The sequence below is a fragment of the Ceratotherium simum genome, chromosome 1 (genome assembly GCF_057802395.1).
Source record: "Ceratotherium simum simum isolate JZ-2026a chromosome 1, ASM5780239v1, whole genome shotgun sequence".
In the NCBI taxonomy this organism is placed as follows: Eukaryota; Metazoa; Chordata; class Mammalia; order Perissodactyla; family Rhinocerotidae; genus Ceratotherium; species Ceratotherium simum.
In genome coordinates, this window is record NC_141900.1 from 60,010,592 (window position 1) to 60,023,139 (window position 12,548).

The window sequence follows — 12,548 nt, forward strand, 5'->3', positions numbered from 1 at the left end:
TTATACTTTTGTCTGGTGTATTTCTAGGAATCAGATAAGATGCATTTATATTCTGTGTAGCTATCTACATAGCTCAGTATTTTAGTTGATTTCAAGAAGCAGAGTATTTGAGAAAAGCCAGATTAAGTCAGATGAGTAAGATTTATTTTAAAATCTACTAGCAGTTTCCATAAATAACATAATCTTTTTGTGAATAATTTGCTATTTAGAGTATTCAGGTACTAATTTACTAAATTTTACCACTGTGTACATTTGAATCCAGAATACCATACTTTTTTCTAGATAGTTGTCAGTGATATTGTATCTGGTTTCTTCAGATGTATTCATTGGTAATCAGTTAATTTTGTCTTTTTTTTTTTTTTTAACATGGGAATAAATGTGTTCAGTTACTTTAGATAATTCTTAGTGCATGTTTAGCCACATAAGTAAGTGATTTACAGTTTTTTTATCTGGTTATTCATATTTGACAGTTATGTGGGAGAATTGGTAATAGTGGCTCATGGTAGCAGTGATTCTTCAACCTAGGAGGAGGGGGAGAAATCTTTTGCATGAATCTGAAATGCCCAAATCTCTTAATCTCCTTCTGCCCCCGTTTTTCTAATTGTTCTTAATCTTGGTGCACAACGTAGCAGACTTGCTTATCTAAGTTTTTCTCTGTTTTAATATTAGAATTATGATGCTCTTTTGGCATGATTTGCAAATGAATATTTATCCCAAATTTCAAGTGTTTTTCAAAGATTGTATTGTAGATTTTACTCTTCTAAGAAAAGTTATTTTTTTAAAGAAAGCATGATTCTTAGTTGTTTGTATGTATGCTAAGGGCATTGATGCCATTTTCATGCTAAGGAAGACTTAGGCACGATGAAGATGCTTACGCTTCGCTCAGACATGAGAACTAGAGGCCTGAAGAAGAATCCCTACTTTAGCGTTTTCGTGCCTTTTGAAAATAGGCTTGGACACTGAGAAGCTGTCATGTGCCTTTACAGGCACCAGAAAAAGATTCTAAGACTCTCAAGTTATAGTTAGGATTAATTTGTGACTTACTGTAGAGTTAACTGACTCATAGATAAAGCAGTTAGTTCATATTTTACATTTAGTTGCTTATGAATCTTGTCTAGTTCTTGCCCCATACATTTTTTAGAAGGTTATTTACCCATTACAGAACTTCATTAATTATAGAATCAGAACCTAGTTTTTGCCTCTGGGCCATCTAGTCTTTGTCCTAAGGAGAAATACCCGGATTCAATCTGTAGCCTATTCCAAGTGCCAAGAGAACATTAGGTAAAACTAAAAATAAAAAATGTAAAAACTATTTAGAAACCTCTCTGGCTATCTTTATAAATCTGTCAGATTTTACAAGAATCATTAAATATTGACAATGGTTATAGCAGAGGGAATAAGTATTATTTGCTCTCTCTGATGTCGTGGTATTGGAATCAGAAAAGCATTTAGTTTTGTATAACAATAGTTGGTTAATATTGCACATTAACTAAGGCAAACATTTGCTTTGAGCAAACATAAAACCAAGAAGAGTGTATGTGACCACCATTGTGATAAGCTTTTTAATGAAATGTAGATGGAATATAAAACACTTTTCAAATTCTAGCAAGATATTTAAAATGATACTCCACCTATAAGTAAAATATCTGGCTGCGTTACTTTATGAAAATCAAAGTGACTTATAAATACCGTATAACATTTGATACATTTAAATTGGCAAAATGGTGATTTTCTTTAGTTTTTGTTGGATAGGTGGGTAGTACTTTTATTAGTGGGAAATTTGAAAATTATTTTTTAACAAAAACAATTTGTCTTAATTTATCAATTCTTTTGATGTATAGTTTTCCATAATGCAATACTTCCATATGCATTGTTACATTTGATTCTCATAATTTTTATAAACCAGGCAAAAAAGGCCTTATTATCTCCATTTTACAAATTATAGAACAGGCTTAGAGAGGAGCTTGATCAAGTTCTCATAAGTTACTTGTCTTAACTGATGTGATAAAATATTTTAAACTTTTAAATTATCTGTTTAAAGTAGAATATTCTATTTTAAATAGAAATAAATTTTATGTATTATCTCTCTTTTATTTGTTTCAGTTTCTTTGAATATTCTTCAGGCCTCTGAGTCACAGTGGCAGGAACATGAGGAACATTTCTTTAGGCATATGTCTTAACTTAGTGCTTTGGTGTAATTATCGGTGGCACTTATCTGTGTTAGAAGAAGGGGATGTTAACCTTGGTGGTATCATATGAAACCTGATTTGTCATTGGGGTGGCATTGAAAAGCGAGATGTGAAAAATGGAAGTGACTAATTTTTAAATTTTTTTCTCATTTTTGTTGCCTGCCCTCTGGTGGAGAAGTTAGTGAAATCAACAAACAGTGTGTATGAAAAGTCCAGGAAAAAAATTAATAATTGTTTAATTTAGTATGTGAAAAGTTGAATGTATGTTACAAATTCAGGTTTAGTTTTTAGTCTTAGCTTATAAATTTTGGAGGGGACAAATGTGGGATTAAAAATTTAAGAATACATAGATTTATTAAAGATATGCACATTTGTCTTACTAATTATGTTTCTATGCTCTCAAAATACTTTGTTGTTGTTTCTAAGGGTCTTATTGAAGTATCACAAAGTTTAAAAATGGAAAATGAAGAGTTTAAGAAGAGATACGATGATGCTACGTCCAAAGCTCGCCAGCTTGAGGAAGATATTGTGTCAGTGACACATAAAGCAATTGAAAAAGAAACTGAATTAGACAGGTATTTCTAATGTTTTTAAAAAATACCTTTATGTTTTAACAAAGTTTTTTTGTCTATATTAATGTTACTTGACCTTAATTCAGTTTAAAGGACAAACTCAGGAAGGCACAATGTGAAAGAGAACAACTTGAATGTCAGTTGAAGACGGAAAAGGATGAGAAGGAACTTTATAAGGTAATTTATTTTTTCCATTTCTATTAGTTACCTATTACTGTGTAACAAATTACCCCAAAACTTAGTGGTCAGGAATTTGGAAGCAGCTTAGCTTAGTGGTTCCAGCTCAGGGTCTGTTGTATAGTTACAGTCAGGATGTTGGCAAGGGCTGCAGTCAGCTAAAGGCTTGATTAGAACTGGAAGATCTGCTGTCAAGGGGGCTCACTCACATGACTTTTGGCAGGAGCCCCTTCAGTTTCTTGCTATGTGGCCTCTTCAGTGGCTGCTTGAATGTCCTTATGACACGGCAGCCAACTTCCCTCAGTGATCTATCCAAGAGAGAGCAAGGAGGAAGTCACAGTGCGTTTTATGGTCTAGTCTCCAAAATTGTATACCAATGCTTCTACTTTATCTTCTTCATTAGAAGCAAGTTACTTGGTCCAGCTGACACTCAAGGAGAGGGGAATTAGGCTCCATTTCTAGAGGAGAGGAGTATCAAAGGATTTGGGGACATATTTTAAAACTACCTCATTGTGTATAGTCCCTAAAAGTTAGTTTTCAGGGGATTAATTTGCTGGTTTTCAGATACTTAGCAGTAATGTATAATAAGTCAGAGAAGTTTAAATGGTAACAAGATACCTGTTTACCAGAATTTATATAATTATTTTCCCCTTTTAAGAACATATAAACCTTAGAGAGAGCATTAATTTATTTCAGTGATGATCATCATGTTTTAGAATTTGACTTTTGGAATATCTTCAGAGACTGTTATTTTAAAAAAGATATTCTCACTGCTAACAAATCTTCACCTTTTGAAATTTTTCTTCCTTTCCTTTTTAAGTGATTCTCAAATAGGATACTTAGCTTAATTGTCAATAATGTTTTGGATGCAAATTGAGACTTATTTATCTTAGGTGGCTCATAAGCCATTCCTGAAGGCAGTTCCAAATGAGGAATTTCAAGAACATTCTGAGTTAAGTCAGTATTATTTGTTAGATTCAATCTCTTGATTAGATTATAAAAGGACAACACTCATATTATGGTATATATTTGATTAAAGATAAAAACATACAATTCTGCATATTTTCAGTATTTGAGAGTCACAATATTTGCATTAAGAAACTAGAATGTGATTTGTTGTATCGCCAGTGGGTTTTTTCCTTCTTATTTTTTGTAGCGGTGGCTTGTGTTTTTTTTTAAAGATAAGAATTAAAAAAATATTGAATCCACTGTGTACCTCAGAGCAGAGCATGGATAGGGACGTTTTGCATGTCATGGGTTGTACCCATTCTATTTTTTGGAACAGCTCTTTCCCAGAGAGATTGAGAGAGAGAGAGAGAGACACTGCCCAAACAAGAAGAAAAATAGTGAAGATTCACTGGTAGATGATTTTCTGATTTGACTCTTTAAGGAAGAGTGCCCACAAATAACGTATAGTTTTTGAACAAGATTTTGTGAAAAAGAGAAATAATGCAGATATCTAGAGGAAGAGTTGCTGCAATTGGATTACCATTTACACAGTGTTTTTACGAACTTCCTTCAAATGCTTTTTTTTTTAAGTTATAAAGCATTTTTTAACTAAGTGAAAATTGGCATCTGTAATAATTTTTTATTTAATGGTACTATGAATTTCAGTGAGAATGTTCAGTTTTGTTGCCAGGAAAAGACCTGGGCGTTATTTTTCTGTAGATAATTAAGTGCTTTCCATGTTGTTTTTCTGTTAGCACAGTGGGAGATAATAAAGTAAATAGAATGGCTGTGTCTTCAATCATTTTAATTCAGTAGTAAATGAAATGAATTATAAAGGCATACTAGTTAGTATTGGGAGGGATTTAGGAAGGTCGTAAGTAAACCAGTGATGCTAGAGAGGTGTAATCATGATTAGCCCTTTCTTTTCTCTCTTCTATCCTGCTTTTCTTTTCTCTCTTCAATCCTGAGAACAGGACTTCTGGTGTTTTATAGAGGGTTACAGGCACTTTTTAGGGTATATCCAGCATTTATTTTTCCTTTACTGCTCTAAATCCCTTGTTTTTTCTCCCTTTCTGCAAAGACTTTCTGTGTCTCTGTTGTACACCTGAATGAGGAGTCCTTTGCAAAAGACTTGGCAGGGAGGAAGGTAGGGAAATGATGAGGTATCTTGGGGATTTATTCTTTTACAGTGTGCCAGTATCTCCAGTTTTCTATTAGCATTAGCAGTTGGGATCAAAGTGACATTGAAATTTCCATTTGAATACGCTCTCCCCCAACCTCCCAGTGTTATGAACAGTATTTCATTTGAATATGTGTACCTTGAATATTGGAAGTAAAACTCTTCCTTGGGATTTTTGTTTTGTGTTTTTTTAGCATGGAGTTTCCATTTACTGAGTGCGATAAGACCTCCTACTATGCTGTTAACCTCAGAAACATACTTTCCTTTCCAAATTGTTGATGTAAATAACCAGGGAAATTCCTTTTGTTTCTCTCCTCTGGCCCCTGTTGGATAATGTGACTCATCGCTGTCCTATTAGAATTTAGAGAAATTGGTACAACACTTTCATGAGCTGATGATTGTGAAAATTAGGTAGTGTTTTTAAAGTGATGCTGCAAAGGTCTTGGCTGCTGATACCTTCAGAGAATCCGGAGTTATATTCTATCCTTGTGAACAGGCATTAGTCTTTCAGCATTCCATACTATTAAAGAGCAAAGCGCAAGAAGTATGTTAACTTGTTTTTCTATGGTACTCTTAACCAAAGCAAGATACTCTTTATAGTGCAAACGAGATATCTGTGCTCTTTGTAATTTCAGTTAGGGAATTTGATTTGTATGTCTGTTGTGAGCAAATGAGCAGCAGCAGCAGCCAGAGTTCCTGGGAAAATCAGTATAGTTGGGTTGATTAATCAACAAATATATTTTTAGGCACACAGGAAGTAAATGACATAGTACTTTTCACAAACAAAAAATTCAATTGTAAGATGTTGTTCTTGAATGTATGCCTTTAGTTTTCCAGAATCTAGTCATGCCTTTATATCTGAATATGCTTGTAACATAATCTGTTTCCCCAAAAGAACAACCAAATTCATTTGCAATTTTAAAGAGAACTTAAAATGATTAAATCAAAGGAAAAGACTTTAGAATTAGTCTTGATGGAAAATTTTTTTTAAAAAGTTCAGAAAAGCTGTGATCTGCTCCCACATACTTAGCTAGTCATTTGGTGGAACTTGGGTCTCCTGACTCCTAGTCTCATAAGTCTTCTCTTCCCTTGATCATATTTGGGTTAGACATAAACAGTGGTATTTTAAAGTTTGACTAACTCAGGTTATCGAGTTAGAATATTTTTGACGTTTTCAAACACTGTTACAGGTACATTTGAAGAATACAGAAATAGAAAATACCAAGCTTGTGTCAGAGGTCCAGACTTTAAAGAATTTAGATGGGAACAAAGAAAGCATGATTACTCATTTCAAAGAGGAGATTGGCAGACTGCAGTTCTGTTTGGCTGAAAAAGAAAATCTGCAAAGGGCTTTCTTGCTTACGACCTCAAGTAAGGTAAGTACTTTTGCAATGTGTATTTGAAGATTGTAAAACGTATCTCTATTAAATATATACGGTATGGTGGTTTTTATTTTCCATCTCCCCTCCTCCCAACTTTTTTTTTGAAAAAGTTCAAACTTATAGAAAAGTTGGAAGAACAGAAGAATGAATACATATATATCATCAAATATTTTGCCATCTTTATCTCCCCCCTTATATGCCTTTTTTTTGAGCCATTTGAAAGTCAGTTGCAGGTGTTATGACATTTCACCCTAAATACTTGACAGTGTCTCTCCTATCAACAAGTACATTCTTCTGTATAATCATTATACTGTTATCACACCTAAGAAATTTAAAATTGATATGCTAATATTCATTCTTGTATATAGTTTTAGTCCACATTCAAATTCCAAATATTATTATTATTATTATTTTTTTGTGAGGAAGATCAGCCCTGTGCTAACATCCATGCCAATCCTCCTCTTTTTGCTGAGGAAGACTGGCCCTGAGCTAACTAACATCTGTGCCCATCTTCCTCCACTTTATGTGGGACGCCGCCACAGCATGGCCTGACAAGCGGTGCCTCACTGCACGCCTGGGATGCGAACCAGGGCCACCAGCAGCAGAGCTTGAGCACTTAACCACTACGCCACGGGGCCAGCCCAGTCCCAAATATTTTTTATATATAACCTATAAAATTTCTTGATCCAGAGGTAGTCAAAGACGTTAATTTGATTATTGTTGTGTTCTCAGTCTACTGTAATCTAGAATAGTGTCCCTGTACTTTTTTTTTGTGAAGAAGATCAGCCCTGAGCTAACATCCATGCCGATCCTCCTCTTTTTGCTGAGGAAGACTGGCCCTGGGCTAACATCCGTGCCCATCTTCCTGTACTTTATATGGGACGCCGCCTCAGCATGGCCTGACAAGCGGTGCATCGGTGTGCGCCCGGGATCCGAACCTGGGCCGCCGGCAGCGGAGCACGCGCACTTAACCGCTATGCCACGGGGCTGGCCCCTATACTTTTTGTCTTTTATGACATTGATATTTTTGAAGAATCCAGGCTTGTCTGAGAGAATGTTCCATAATCTAGATTTGTCTGTTGTTTCCTCATGACTAGATGGAGGTCAAACATTTTTGGCAAGAAAAGGTATAGATGATGTTTTGTATATTGTATTGCAGTCATATCGGGTCACATAATGTCAGTTCCATTCTTGATGATGTTAGGTTTAATCATTTGTTTAAAGTTATGTCTGCCTCTCTTTCCATTATATCTGTGCCTTTTCCTCTTTGTGGTTATTGAGTAGTCTCTGGGATTATACTTTGAGATCATGCAAACATCCTGTTCTCCTATAGCCTTTCACTCAATGGTTTTTATCCCTTGATGATCCTCACCCACATCAGTTATTAGATTAATGATTGCAAAATGGTGATTTAAAAAATTGGATCATTTCTCTTACATTTATTAGTAAGTATTCTTTTATAATGGGGAGGTTTTCTGTTGCCCCCTCCCCTTTTTTTATAACACTATGGACTTAGGGGTTCTTTTTTGTTCAGTGTATTATACATTATCATTATTATTCTTTTTCTTACCCAAATTGTCCCATATTTAGCCAGGGAGAACCTTTTCAAACCTGCTTTTGTGTGTTTTTGATATGTCCCCCTAATGCTTTGAATACTTCTTTGCTTTGTGGCACAACTGTATGTTAGAGCCTTAGGTTCTGCCCCAGATCTGGTATTAGCCATTTCTCCAAGGAGCCCTGGTTTTTTCAGTAGGAAATGATATTTTGGAAACCAAGAACTAGATCCTGTTTCTACTAGGAGTTGTTGCTTCTTTGTACATTCATTGGACAGACATTTTAAGTCTTTATATTGATATCTTTAATTCAAATATACTACGTTAAGGTTCTTCCTTATCTTCCTCCATTCCATATTTATGTATCTCTTCTCCCAGTGTGAGAACCCTTCTTTCTAAAACATCATTATATTTATTCATTTTTTATCCAGCTGCACACATCGGTAGTTTCAGAATTATTATGTCATTACCACTTCCAACAATAAGTCTACCAAATAAAATTAAGATCTTTTCCGGCTCTGTTTTCTTAGAATATATTTCACTAAGGATACACAGGGTACCATGTTCAAAAGTTACTTGAATTAATTTTTTAACATACTTAGGAATTTGTAATGCAGTTATTTATTTTTTTGTTTGTATTTAATTTTAAGATTTGTTTTTATTCTAACCTTTTGATTTAATTTTATTTTTTGAATATGTAAAATAGTTGCATTGTTCAAAACTCCGAATGATATAAAGAAATTTACTCTGTCTCAGTCCCTTCCCTAAAAAACTCCTTTCTTAACCTATACCCATAGGTAAACATTTTCGTTAGTTTCCAGTTTATCCTTCTTATGTTTCTTTTTGCAAAAATAAGCTTATGTGGATGTGCCTGCACACACACACACTTCTCTATCCCTTTCTTTCTTAGAAAAAGGCGCCATGCTATAGGTACTCTTTTCCACCTGGGTTTTTTTCGTTGAACAATATAAATTGTAAATCGTTCCTATCAATTCATAGAAATATTCCTGATTTTTTAAAAATGGCTAATACTACATTGTGTAGATTTACCTTGATTTATTCGTTAACTTTTATGGATGAGTATTATGTTATTTTCAGTAGTTTGCTATTAAATACCCTCAGGCATAGTTAATATAACACCTAAAACATCAGATGTGCATGAAATTTAGAATTAATGAATAAGACCCAAATTAATATTCAGGGGATTTAATGTAGCAAATGGCAAATACAAAGGTGAAAAATATATTTGATTATTTATTACTTAATGAGATGCTAAAAATTTATCTTAAGCATCTTTCCTACTTAAGCAAGACTTCTGTAAGGAAAAACATTGGTATGGAAATACCTGGGAAAAATGACTCCTAATTGTTAAAACTTTTTTTTTAAATTATGAAAGCAGTACAAGGTCATGGTTATAAAAAAATAAATTTCAAACAGTACATGAGGGTACAAAGTAAAAAGTAAACCCTCATCCTTTCCTGGATCTTATCATTATAGAATTTTTAATTTTTATGGAAGTCTATGAATGTACATGTAATATTTATATTTTAACAAAAATGAGAATATATATTCCAAAAATTAATGGCATATCTGGACATCTTGCAGTATGAGTACACATATAGATGTTCCTCATTCATTATGTTTCTGCATGGTATCCATCCTTTTATTTAACAGCTGTGTAGTGTGTAATTGTTTATAGTTATGTACAGTCCTTAGCTATTATAAGTATGCTGCAGTAAACATCCTTGTACAGATATCTAGGGCACATGTATAAATCTGGAATAAATTCCTCCAAGTGTGATTGCCAAGTGTTTATATTTTCAGAATCATTTTCAAATTGCCTTTCAAAAAAATTAATACACCAACAGCGTACGAGATAATGTTGCTGTTTGTAATGACTGCGTAGACTTTCAAGGTGTGGAGTATATATCATAGTTTATAATGAATTCCCATGTTGTTAGACACTTTGATTTTTAATAATTTTTCATTATTTTAATATTTTACTGAATCTCTGTCAAGCTAAACTCCTATCAATACCCTTTAATAATTTTCTTAGAAACTCATGAAAATAAAGTTGTTAGATCAGAGGCCATATGCTTTTTAAAGGTATTGATGAAAGTTGCAAAAATCTCATGAGAAGGATTGTACCACTTACAGATTATATAAACCCAACTGTTTGTAAATATGCTCATTTTCCTAAACCCCTCCAAATATTGGAGTATTACTGTTTTTTAATCTTTGTCAATTTGAAAGAAGATGAATGGTGTTTTTTACTTCTTTATTTGATTGTTGATGAATTGAATAATTTTTTGTATGCAAAATAGCCATTTTTTTCTTTTAAAAAAATTTCATCTTTATGCCTTTCTCCAGTTTTCTTTTTTGGTTTCAGGTTTTTCTTACTGATTAGAAAAAATGTTTATATCAGAGTATTTATATACCTTTTTTGAATATATTACAAATAATTCTAGTTCACTTTTCTTTGCTTTTTTCCCTTTTGACGTATAGAAGCTGACAATATTTACATAGTTAGGTCTATTAATGTTATACCTACAAAGATTTTATCCACTTCAACATTACATAAATAATCATTTACATTTCCTCCTAAGGAGCTAACAATTTAAAAACCAAGAATAGGTTGTGTTTTTTCTGAGTTTACATTATTTTTAGTACAGAGATAAAAATAAAGTTGAATAAAGTAGATTTATTGAGCTTATAATGTCTGGTTAAGATTAAAGAAAATAATTTTTTTTTTTTTTAAAAGCAATTCTTTTAAAAGCAGTAGCGGAGCGTGCGTACTTAACCGCTAAGCCACGGGGCCGGCCCTAAAGAAAATAATTTTATCGTGGCAATTTTAACTTCTTAAAGATATTTTTAGGTTTTTTAAGAGATGCTAATTACTTTTCATTTTTCCAGTGCCTCATTTTTGCTATTTGCATATCAATATATTCTTTTAAAACTAAGTTCTAAATATGTTCTGTTTTCATAGTGATATTTAGTGGTATATTAATGTTATATTGGATATGTTTTAGGTTAGATAGTAAGAAACATCTTTTAACCAAAATTTTTGGTGTTACAAAGAAGTTTTTGAAATTGTTTTTATTGGTAATCATAATAAATGAGGGTCAGTAGTTCCAGCTGGAGAGATCCTGGGGGGCAGGAGCTTTATTTGAGTCTCATTTTAGCCAGGGCTTTAAGCGTTGAGTATGCCACCCGACTTCCCATACTTCAGTTTTCTCCTGTATATAAAGTAGCAGTGGTGATACCAGTGCATAGGGTTGGGGGACTCTAAAACAAAATCACATCTTAATGTTTCTTATAGACATATACGTCATCTAAGTCGTAAATGGAAAAGCAATATTTAATTGAAAATTTTGTATCTGTTGAAATATGAGTAAAAATTGTTTCTGCTTCTGTTTTTTACTTGAATGGTTTAATTACAAATATATTTTCTGCTCTTCTTCAGGAAGATACATTTTTTTTAAAGGAGCAGCTTCGTAAAGCAGAGGAACAGGTTCAGGCAACTCGGCAAGAAGTTGTCTTTCTGGCTAAAGAACTTAGTGATGCGGTAAATGTGCGAGATAAAACGATGGCAGATCTGCATACTGCACGCTTGGAAAATGAGAAAATAAAAAAGCAGTTAGCTGATACAGTGGCAGAACTTAAACTGAATGCTGTGAAAAAGGAACAGGTAAAGTGGGTTAATTTTGAATTTCTATTTTGATCAAAAACTCATTATGAACTCACGAAAGAGAATGAATTATGTTAAAACAGGTCAGATTCCTGATCACAGAATTTTAAATTTCTATTCATTTTGTTTAGTCATTGTAACTTCTTGGGTTGAAATTAATGTAAGCTTTAAGAAAAAGTTCTGTAAGCCAATTCCTAATGGTCAGTAAAAGCTGCTCTATTATTGTTAAACTTTCTGATGTCAGGTATATAGTGCTTTGTTTGGAATTTCTTATTTACTAGCTGCATAAAATGGTATTACGGTTTTTTAACAGGGTAGTACTTGCTCCTCAGGAAGTGGATTATTCTTCTGTAGTTTTTTAATTAACCTTAGTCCTGAGAATATAAAGCTGGAATTATTAGGAGAGCTAATGTGACTCTGTAGCCAAAACTCCAAAACAAATAAAAATTAAAAACCAGAAAGAAAAAAGTGAAAATGAAATTGGGATTTACTACTATGTTATGAGATTTTTATCTTTTTCTTAGAGGAAGTGTTTGTTTCTTTCTTTCTTAGGAAAAGAGTGATACACTGGAACATGAACTGAGAAGAGAAGTTGAAGATCTGAAACTTCGTCTTCAGATGGCAGCAGATCATTATAAAGAAAAATTCAAGGAATGCCAGAGGCTCCAAAAACAAATAAATAAACTTTCAGACCAATCAGTAAGTATAGTTGAATTCACACATAGTAAAATATTTCCTTTTTAAATATTTTTGTGTGCAAGTCAAATATATAATATTCTAAATATCAGCCTTTTGAGTATAATTTATCTCTGCTTAATTTCAAGTCATTGGCTTACTATTGTAATGATATAATTTTTTG

At 33.1% G+C, this 12,548-nt stretch overlaps 2 protein-coding genes across 6 annotated transcripts in view; one reads left to right on the forward strand and one right to left on the reverse strand.

Annotated features, from left to right (window-relative positions):
* Window positions 1–12,548, forward strand: part of TAX1BP1 (Tax1 binding protein 1) — a 77,275-nt gene that overhangs the window by 32,946 nt on the left and 31,781 nt on the right. For all 5 annotated transcript variants that reach the window (XM_087429114.1, XM_087429108.1, XM_087429109.1 and 2 more), the window contains exons 6-10: window positions 2,616–2,764; window positions 2,848–2,938; window positions 6,257–6,442; window positions 11,465–11,689; window positions 12,242–12,388. In XM_087429114.1, coding sequence (XP_087285240.1) covers window positions 2,616–2,764; window positions 2,848–2,938; window positions 6,257–6,442; window positions 11,465–11,689; window positions 12,242–12,388 — 798 coding nt within the window. The remainder of the gene's footprint in view (window positions 1–2,615; window positions 2,765–2,847; window positions 2,939–6,256; window positions 6,443–11,464; window positions 11,690–12,241; window positions 12,389–12,548) is intronic.
* Window positions 1–12,548, reverse strand: part of JAZF1 (JAZF zinc finger 1) — a 374,269-nt gene that overhangs the window by 5,373 nt on the left and 356,348 nt on the right. The gene's annotated exons all lie outside the window — the stretch shown is intronic.